The sequence below is a fragment of the Parasteatoda tepidariorum genome, chromosome 9, assembly GCF_043381705.1.
Source record: "Parasteatoda tepidariorum isolate YZ-2023 chromosome 9, CAS_Ptep_4.0, whole genome shotgun sequence".
Taxonomy (NCBI): Eukaryota; Metazoa; Arthropoda; class Arachnida; order Araneae; family Theridiidae; genus Parasteatoda; species Parasteatoda tepidariorum.
Window position 1 is genome coordinate 28,039,904 of NC_092212.1, and position 11,488 is coordinate 28,051,391.

General features: G+C 26.4%; 1 protein-coding gene across 1 annotated transcript in view; it reads right to left on the minus strand.

The window, feature by feature from the left end:
* LOC107451601 (1-acyl-sn-glycerol-3-phosphate acyltransferase delta) overlaps positions 1 to 11,488 on the minus strand; it is a 30,517-nt gene continuing 19,029 nt past the window's right edge. Inside the window, exons 7-8 of the mRNA XM_016067755.3 lie at positions 9,969 to 10,167; positions 1 to 8,329 (exon numbers count right to left, since the gene is read on the minus strand). Of these exons, the coding sequence (XP_015923241.1) occupies positions 8,112 to 8,329; positions 9,969 to 10,167 (417 nt within the window). The 3' untranslated portion in view covers positions 1 to 8,111. The remainder of the gene's footprint in view (positions 8,330 to 9,968; positions 10,168 to 11,488) is intronic.

The window sequence follows — 11,488 nt, forward strand, 5'->3', positions numbered from 1 at the left end:
TTTTTGTCAAACAACTTTTATTCTATAGTTTCACAGTTTAACACATAAGACAGAAGACATACAAAATCATCTCAAGTTAGGAAGAAAAAACAGTATTTTGTGCCAAGGATCAAACAAAACAAGTGAAAAGCATTAGAAGTATCAAAAACAGAATCAATCTGTATAACATTGCATCATTGACATACAAAATGCTTTTACCTCAATATTTAAAAAACAAAAATCTTTTATTTTTAATTCCCTTGACTAGTTTACATCAATAATGAAACAAATATCACTAAGCCTTTTGATAATTAATAACAAAATATTATAAAGAAAGAAACATACTTTTTTCGGATTCTTGTTATTACAATATTTTGTTTTTCACTATTTTAAAACATAAATAAAATTAAGAATTATAAAAATCAAACGTCATGTTGATTCTTGTGAGAACTTAAAAAATTTTTCAATACAAAAAAATTATAAAAGAAATTAATAAAAGTATATTTTATTTATTTACAATTTAAAAAAAATTAACACAACTTGCATTAAATCTTTAACACTAGAAAAATCATTTTTAAGATCATTAAAAAAATGTACTAGTTGACTTTGTTTTTGAGAGTTCTACACTTTTTGTAGAAGTTACGAATTATGAGAAAATTGGAGGTTTTTGTAAGTGCCAAAATTAAAAAATCTACCTAGATTAAGAAAAACAGACTTCAAAAAGACTACTATAGGAAATTTATTTTTTTTTATTTTTTGAGGGGGTAGAGAACAAATAAAAATGACAAATAGAACATAAAACTATGTTTTGACGATTACAATAAGAATTACTTTATTTTGAAATTGTGTTACTTGCTTTTTGAATTGTTTCAAACATACCATTCCATTTTATTATCATACTATCAGTTCCAAAACTACATAATTTTATTTGTCTTGATTTACTTTTTACTTATTTAATTAATTTGCTGTCAAATAAACTACTAACTGTTAGTTGGGTCAAGCTAAATTATTTGCTATTCTAGTGTTGAAGTAATGCAAGTTGAGCAATATCATCAGGAAATAACCAAAGAAAAAAAAGGAAAACAAAAAAATATTTCAGGTTATTAGCTTATTATATAACTTAAATTTCTCTAACAAAAATGTGATATTTAATTGATAGGTAAGGAAAAAAATATTCTGCATAAAAAAAATGAAAAGGTCCAATAAAAAGGTTAATTCTCATATCAAATGTGTTTTCACAGAAAAATAGATTTGACCTTTTTATGACAGAAGGCTAAAATTTAAATTCAGCAGACAAGAATAAACCAACATGCTAACTTTCTTAATAATTAAAAACATACCAGGTGTCCAAAAAAGAATGATCAAAAAATCAACTAAGCAGTATGGTTTTTCGTTTTTCTGCTTCGAAAACAAAAGCATTAATTTTTTTCCAAGTTTCAAAATTAGTAACAAAGTTCAACTTAACTGGAAAAATTCATAAAACAATGTTTTCAAAATAATTGTTTGCAGCAACAAGATGAATATCCCCTTTCTAACACTTGCAGTTCTTGTGAAATAGTATTTCCTTTGGTTGAGAACTGCAACAAATTTTTAAAACAAATGGAATTTTGATAAAATTTTTTTCAGACTTTAGAACACATTTTCTAGTCTTTCTGACCTTTTTCATACATCTGTTTCAGTTATTTATATGTAGTTACGGAGTCAATTTTTTCTATTGTAATATATTAAGATATTAATGCAATAATTTTTGATACCAGTAGAAAAAAAATAAATCGTGAAATTATGTAAATTACAAAAATAACAGACGCCTCTGCAAATATTTTTACTGAAATAATCTGATATGCAACAGAAAACATTGCTTTATAGTTAATTAGTTTTTTCTAAACAGTGGTGCCATCAATTGATGAACTTTGTAACTAATTTTAAAACTTGGTGAGCATAAAATTTCCAGTTTCTTAGGTAGAACACAGCAAATTATAATTAAAATCATCTGTCATATTCAGAACACCTGATTAAGTGATAACACTAGTAGTACTATGATCTACAATATTGAATATTTAACACTGGCTTACAAAATATAGGGGAATTTTCTTACACTGTAAAAATTTCTCAATGGAAAACATCCATACAAAAAAGAGTATACCTACAACTAACAATCACATTAACAGGATATACAATATTTCATAAACATTTAGGATGCATGTCAAGTCATGTTACAAAATTTGAAATTGGCAAGCTTGACTCTCTCACAAGCCAAAAATTTTGGCATTGAAAATATTGAATTTTACAAAAGCTTTAAAAAGAAACTTATATCATTTTGTTTCAGTGAAAATAATATTTTTCATTTCAATCTAGAAAAAAAACAACCAACATCTCATTTAAAGCTCATCGTTGGTTTACTATAACTAATTTTAAATTTGAGTTTAAAATTTTACCTATTGTAAAATATTTATTTGTATGACAATATAAAATATAAACATTGATTATGTTTTAGTGTACTTTTTTCCATTAAAATTTTCAATAAATATTATTTACACAGTAAATTGAAAAATAAATTGTGTCTATGAAATGAAATATCTGTAGTTTTCAATTCAAGAGGAAATTACACATTGATGGAAAAAAAAAAAAGAATTGATAAATATATTTAAAGACGAAACTTTAAGTAGCGTGCATTTACTCCTGCCAAATCTTCAATAATAAAAAACATTTCATCAGAATATACAGATCTCAATTTATAGAAATTGAATAAATATTAACAATTAATTCATAAAAAAAAGGAGACTGACTGTTTAGAGTAAAACTTCTAAGCAAATAAATATCATTTTTTTTCCTTAAAAATTACATTGTTTTAAATTATACGGGGATATTTTTCTGATACTCTTTTTAATTAGAAAAAAAATTCATAAAATATTCTGCAATTTAGTAGTAGAGACAGTCAATGAATTCAACATTATTTCAATAAATTTAAAAGCAGTTAAAAAATGTTTGAGCCAAAAACAAGACTTAGAGTCAACTTAGGAAACATTTGAAAATCAATATTTTCTTTTTTTAATGTTGGATAATTGGCAGGGGTTTAGATGCACTGCACCAATCCTTAAAGTATTACAAGCATTATCACATTAAACTATTATGCTTCTAACATTAAGAGATTTGAATTGCTAAAATATAAAAAATAAATAACTTTAAAAAAAATCTAATATATGTGATACAGATAATTATACGACTTGACCTATTAAAAAAAAAACATTCTTCACATATTACATACAGAGTCAAACCTCGATAACATGGACTATCCGATATTTGGCAAATTTGAAACACCTACGCACGTCATTCTGAAAATATGAAAAAAATGAAAAATACATATCTCAGTTGCAATATTTGGTGATACGGAAGTAACAAAAATATTTCTTAAAAAAAGTTTTTTTCTTTCGTTGAGATATCTAGGTTTGACTGTATGCACAAAAGTCAATGTAAAACCAATAGTTATGAGCAAATAGATAAGTTTAGATTTAAATAAAAGATTAAATATCTTTTTCTAAAAAAAATATATTTATAAAAATTTAGATTTCACTTATGATTAAATTTTGGCACTGATTGTGAGGTTTCCTAATTAGTAAAATGTGAAATTTCTATATTTTTTATTTAAAATTTGTAAAAATGACTATCTTTTCACATTATAACAATTATTCCTAAAGAATATAAAGTTGTGAAGTGTTTATATAATATAGTGCAAAAGCTTACATCTCAAAACAAAATGTTTATACAAATTAACAATCTGCAAAAGCTGATAGTAGTTCACTTATTAAATAAAAATTATATGTACAACTATATCATAGATAATACAATCGAATTCTAATTATTTAAATTACTTTGAGATAGGAAGGGGAAAAAATTCAGAGTAGCTATCAGATTTCAAAACAAGATTTAAGTGACAAAAATCTAACAGTTAAAACAAACAAGGGAAAACAGTATAAAATGAGAAAAAAAAATTATTCATATTCTATTAATAAATATGAAGTAATTCTGATATGAATAATGAAATAATAATCTTTTTAAAAAGTACCTTTTTTAACAGATACTCCAGAGATGCCAACTGCTCCGGACAGGCCCAAATAATTTAAAAGACGGGTAAATAAATACAAACTAAAATTTGCAAATATTTGACTAATTTTGTTTCATCTGTAAAAGATTTTGCATGACTTACCGATAACAAAGTGGCGAATTATATAAGCCTTCGAATTCTTTAGAAATAGTGGTGGATAAAAACCTAATAAATTGAATTTAGTAAACCAAGAATCACAATAAATAAACTACCACTCAAAAATATTAACTCACTGTCCGGAGCAAGTTGGCATCTCTGATATTCAACTATCGGAGTATTTGTGTAGATAGTTCTACTGAAAGAGCAAAATTTCATTAAAAAACGAATGATCTTGAATCACAAAAAGGAGTTATTTTTTCCATGCATGTACATAGTTGTAAAGAAGACAAATATAATACATAAGAAAATTAACTGATACACAACAACTGTGCAAACTAAATAAGTAGAAACAGTTGAACCCAGTTATAATGAACTGTCAATGGACCCACCAATAAGTCCACTTAATACACTTAAGGAAAAAAGCATTTTCATAAGGAAAATTAATATAATTCAATAAAGTTCCTTCCTAGTGACATAACGTGGAAAAAAATATACACATGAAAAACTTAAAAAAGTTTTCAAATTGCACGATATTTCTTAAATAATTTATACAATACAATTTTAAAATTTATAGTTCAGTGGAAAAAGTTTTTAAATAGATTTTCACAGCAAAAATATAAAATTACATTAAAGCAGAGAGCATGAAATATAGAAATATTTGCATCATGAAAAGAAATATCATTAAAAAAAAGTGAAATATAACAGGAGCTTACACTCCAGGAGAACAAAGCAATAATCTAATACTCATCTAAAATTATCAATATTTTTTTTTTAGAAAAAAATTCTTTCAAACATATTTTAGAATAATATAATGTTATATTCATAAAATCAATCCATAAAGGAAATTTGTACTTGTTGTTCAAAAAATATTCCACAAGCATTTATAAATAGATTACTTTGTTTAGAAAAAAGATAAAATTTTACTACAAATATTTTTTTTATAAAATATATTAACTGTGCCAATAGTTCTGATATCCACATTTTTTAAATCCAGAAATTCATCACGCTACTTTCTAAAATTTACAAACATTACTGGAAAAAAATAACAAATTTCTTGTAAAATTTTACTTTAAAAATCACACATGAAAAACTTGATTATGAAACAATGACCCTCTTTAAAATTTTGTTTTTAATTGGTAAAAATGGAGAAAATACAATTTGCTAAGTTGGGAGGTATTCATAGAATTCAAAAATTTTATTTCTAAGTATATAAAATACAAAAATTACAAATAGCTACCTTTATTTGATTGGAAGTAGAACACTGATAAATTAATCAAATATTTTAACACAATATACAATACAATGTTTACTCATAATAACATCTCTACTGAGAATCTGAACTAAGTCATTTAAAACTCTTACAATTTAAAATAAAAGCCAAATAACCTAAAAAAAATTTTGCAAGGCCTAAAGCATTTTATGCAAAGCCTAAAACTAAAACCAAATACATTCTATGGAGCAGGAGTGCACAACCTTTGGCTCTAGGGTTAGTCTATGACCAAGTTGCTCCCTGCCTTTTACCCGAAGATTATAAAAAACTGCTTAGCTAACAGGAGAAAATATGTAGATGTACTAATACAATATGACAAAAGACTAAAATGTCTCAAAATGTTTGTTTTTTTTCTCTCAGAGACAATATTTTGAACTAGTTTCAGTACCATTATTGTACGGCATTGTTACTATGTCAGCAAAATATTTTAAACAAAAACATGTTCAGAGCAAATTTAGTTCAAGAACTTATTTAATTTAAAATTAAAATCTGAAAGTAATTGATGAGCTGTAAAAAACAATAAAATTATTTTTTCCAGTCAAAAACATGGCATTTATTAAGAAAAAAAAAAAACAATATGCATTAAATTTTAACTTTTTTAATCAAATAAATTTTACATTTACTATTTCTTTTCATTTATAAGATAAATTGATGATGATTTTATTACACTTAGAAACTTTTACTATTTGATATAAAAAGTTCATTGCAGCCTCTGAAAGCCTTCAATTGGAGGGGGGGGCTTATCCAAAAATGATGTGCACCCTTACTATAGAACTATTAGCATTTTACTCGGTACCAAACAAGAAAAAGTAATAGATATTGAAAGAAAAGAAAACAAAAATGACAAAAATAGTTAAATTTTACAGGTTTCTTAGGTGCCAAAATATTTTTAAGTTTCGAGATCAAAACAGGATTCAAATGAAAGTAAACAGTTTTGAGCTTTGAATACTTAATTCACATACAATAGTTCTAAACTACAAAATTAAATCATTCCAACTTTGTTTCACATTCTACTAAAAAACATAAATTTATTTCCTAATGCTAATTCAAATCAATGTACACGCTATGAAGCAATAAAATTCCAAAAAGATAAATATTCATTGACCTAAAATGGTACCGTAATATTTAGTAATATTAAACATTAATTAAGCATAGCCAATTAATTAATAAACTAATACTATATTTCCTTAAACTAATAAAAATTTCAAAACACAAGAAAAACTATTAAAAAAGAAAAAACACACAAAAAATAAACTAAATTTTGCACTAATTTTCAAGCTTATCTAGCAAACAAAAACGAATTAAATATTTATAAGGCACTTGTTCATATTGATATAAATGAAGAAAAAAAGATATAAAAACTGAAAGCATAAAATTATAACTGTAAGCATTCCCCAAATGAATGAAGCTGAAGTTCTTTTTAAATAATGAAGGAAGACATCATGCATATGGGAGCACATAGAAAAGATATTGGAAAAGTTATTCTACATTGTTGGCTACATTTATCAACATTGAGATAACATCACAGAAATACTTTCACTAGCAAACACAAACCAGTACATTTCGTGAAAGGGGAAAATAGACTTATTTCAGGGTTGGGTCTTTGATATAACAAGCGTCAAAAACTGGTTAAAACTGTCAAAAACTGGTTAAAACCTTCAAAACTATTAAGAGCATCAGAAAATAATAATGTCCATCAACTCCGTAAATCATGTTTATGAGGATTTTAAAAGGATATTTAATACATGAAACTAACAAATAAAATATATTCTAACATAATACTAATATATAAATACATAACTAACAATAATTATATCAAAGTAGAAACTAATATACCCTCATTCCAAAGTTATATAAAAAAATAGTAGTCAATTATACTGATAAAAAGCTTTCAACAGATCTTTTGTTAGTATTTAGTAGTCTATAATTAGTATATGTATGAACACTAGTCACTTTAGAATTCTAATGTTAAGTCACAAATATTTCTTTTTAAATTATTTCAATTCTAGATTGTAATAAAGATCTTTTTTATTCAAAACTTTTACTTTTAATATAAGTTAAAAATAAGAAAATTAGTATTACAATTTAAACTTTACATAAAAAGAGCAATTCAAAAATCAATTTTTTAAGGCTTTTGACAATTTTTAATGCCAGTTTTTAACACAGGGTTTTTGTCAATTGGCATAACCCCGGTAAAAACCATCAAAAACTTCCCAACCCTGGGATATTTTTTGCATCAAAATAATTGTGCCACACACGCATTGTTAAGTCATGCAAACATTCACTTGCAATTCAATTAACATTTGGACAATAGAAAAATGACTTAAGTACTCCAAAACAGTAATAAAATACATTTAAAAATCCAAATATTAAAAAATTTACAAATGATTTTTACAGAAATTCATCACTGTGAACACATCAGCTTATGCATTAACAAAGAGGAAGAAAGCGATGCTAAGGGCGACACTCATAACTTCAATCAATTTTTCGTTGCTCTCTTTATCACAAGAGCAACACAGTTTTTAACTATTATATATACAATTCACATTGACTCGCTTTCGAGTGCAGAATGTTCCATCAACTAAAAATTTTTATTATAAAATAGATAAATTATTCTCCATTATCAAACAAGGAGTAAAAGAAAATCACGTTAAAAAACAACTAAGAATTGCTTTCAACAGTATCAGAGTTCTCATTTCCGATTGAATCTGTTTCGGAAGATTCACTCACTGGGATATCACTGATACTATTAGCACTACCATTGGCACTCTCATGGCTGACTGAGCCATTATTTATTCTCTTGGGTGATTTATCTTTCCCATAGGAAGACCCTTTGGCAGAACTGGTTGCTCTTACCATGTAATACATGATGGTGAAAACTGAAAATAAAAGACTGACATAAGACTTACAAACAAATAATGTAATGTTTTGTGTAACATTGACTACTCAATGCAACAATTGAAATTTAAAATGAAACAAGCTTTTTATTTCTAATAAATAATGCTTTATCAGCAGTAAATTCATGCATCGGAAAATATCCATGATATACAATCATATCACCGATCTGATTTTCGGAGTGGAAAGTTTCAAAGCATCCGAAATTGCGATTTACTGAGATGTGTACGATGTATCGATGTTTATGCGAAGGGTATTGAGTATGGTTCCTGATAGTACATCGATGGTTTCAAATGCGCGCAAAGAGTACTTCTCCCGATCATGACATCTCACGTTTGCAAGCTTGCACGAAGAGCATTTTCCTCCATAAGTGTACAGTGACAGTTGTGGTGATGATCGTTATCTTTTGCCTTTTTTACATCATGACTCATCGTTTTGCTGACATGATGAACCCCAATGTGATTGAAAATCGAAGTGCAGTTAAATCCTATTAGTTATGGAAGCGTAAGAAGAAAAAAACACTTGTGTCTTATAAAAAATAATGGCACAATATGAGTGAAAAAAAATATTTGATACAATTTCGGTTTTTGTTTACATGCTGTTCTATAGTAGTTTAGACTTGCCCTCTCAACAGTAATTTAATTAAATTTCATTTAGAATTAAAATAATTTTATTGCACAATCAATGGACCTTTGCAATTATTTTATGGACCTTGTGCAATTAAATTTCATTTAATTGCTCAAGGTCCATAAAAACAACAGTAATTAGGAAACATCAAGCTTCTACTGTAATTAATGAAAACTTAAAGCCATTTTCAGACAGAAAAAGGAACTTCATCAATGTTAAACTCTAGACTGTCTTAATTTCTGTATTAAACCAGTACCTAATATTTATGAATATTCTGTTTTTCTGTAATGTATTTAACAAGCTAAATAATTCTAAAACTTCTTTAACATTATAGCTTTGAAAAAGTTTAATAGTTAAAACTTGGCATAGTGGTTTAACACAGTTTTATGAATAAATTGAAGTTGTGCTTACGTAATTCTTAAGGAATAGAATCTCTTCTATGTCTTTAATATGGACTAAGAGAGTATTCTTGCTACAATTCATTGTGGGTCAGCAGTTTTTGCGTAAATGAAGACTTCACAATCTTGTGAAGAGTGTGGAAGGTGATGTGATCAGATTTAAAGTGTGTATCCACCGATCTAAAGTTAAGTGGATTTTCAGTCATTACTCTGTATAGAAACCCGGTACTCAGTCAGCTCAATGTAAGAGTAATCAGAGGCACTAGATGGATTTAAAGCTGCTACTTCGCATAAAACCCCTATACTCAATGCCAGTTCAGTGACCTCAACCATTGTACCAACGAAATTCTCAAATAGTTTTTACTCTATTTCAAATATATAAAGCTAATATAAAAAAAAAATTTTGAATATTTATTTAAAAACCATGAGCCTGAAAATTTCTTCCAGCTAACAAGCCCATTTTCACTGCTCAGAATAATTCTATATAATATCTACTAAGGTAATTTCAATTGTAAACATACTCTTAATTCTTTTTCAAGTAACTTACATCGAATAAAATATTTAACAGAAGATTATTTAACAAAAAAAAACTACTTACATAACATTGCAATGCTTACTACAGCAGATATAGCAAATAAGCTGCCATTTACAAGAATATATAGCAGCAACCTACAAAATGGTACTCCAACAACTGCTGACCAAAATATAACATTCAATAGAGGAAAAATCCTTGGTTTCACTTTAATGCATACTCCAGGAAATCTTTGAGTTTTAAAATAATTATCCATTAGTCGATCCTAAAAAGAAGGGAATATTGATCAATTTCGAGCACTGCCACTGAGAAAATTTTTGAACAAAAAAGTATAAAACCTCACAGCCTAATTTACAATTATTTTCAATCAAACTTTTAAATTCTATTTTATTTTTAAATTTGCAAAACTTAAGGTTAGATACTTAAAAAAAGTTTTGGAAAAAACAAAAAAGATTTTCTTTTAACAAAATTACATAGCTCTTAAAATAACCGTGATAAATTTAAACTTCTGTACAGATGCATGCTGCATATCAATAAAAATTGGGGTCATAATAATCACAAAATTTTTGCTTGCTCGAATGAAGCTTTAACATTGGGGTACACAGACTTTCTGAGTGAAAGGCTACTTGAATGGTCGGACAAAAAAAGGTGCCGCATGCATATTTAGACAGGTTGGTAGCAAACATGGTCATTTTTATGTGAACATTAGTATATATAGTTAGTTTAAATAATAAAACTCATTTAAAACTGAAAAATAATTTTTTTCAGGGTGGCCACTCAAAACAGATTTCAAATTTCCATGATTTTTCCAGGTAAAAATCTTAAAATTTCCACGTTTGTGTTTTTTTCCTTTTTTCTTATAAAGTGTAGGATACGTACAAGAAAAGTATTTTATTCAAAATGTCATTTTTTTTAAACATATCTTGAAAAATTTTTTATTTTTTTACAAGATATTTTTTTATTGTTTTTTGATGTTCTGGTACAACATTAATTTTTAAAAAATTAAGACGAGGAGAAAATAATATGTTTAGCTTGCAGAATATATCGTTTTTATTGAATAATTTTAATTGTTTTTATTGAATTTAATGTGTTACTTTATGTAGTATTTGCTCAAAGTGTACCTACAAAATGACAAAATCAGAATAACCAATAAAACCTTGGATAAGTATTGTTTAATATATTTTCATTAAGGCAGGGATGAGATTAGTCAAAACGCAAAAAAGCTGAATTTCCACGATAGTAAATTTTACGCAAGCGCAACCCTTTAACAATAAATTCCAGACAGTTTAAGGTAATAAATAAAGTGTTGACATACAATTGTGTACTAATCTATTATTATAAAAACGATTACATTGATACTTAACATTTAGTGAAAAATAATTACCAATTGAAAAAATAAAGCTGGAAATTATATTTTTCCTCAGTTCACATAAGAGACAATTACTACTTGAAAAACTACCTGGTTTAGCAAATGAAAACTACTGAGAATATATATTAATATTTCATTTCTTTTAATAAATACTGTTATGTGATTTATAGCAAATATATCAGTAATATTACTTTTTAAATTATATTGGAAAAAAAAA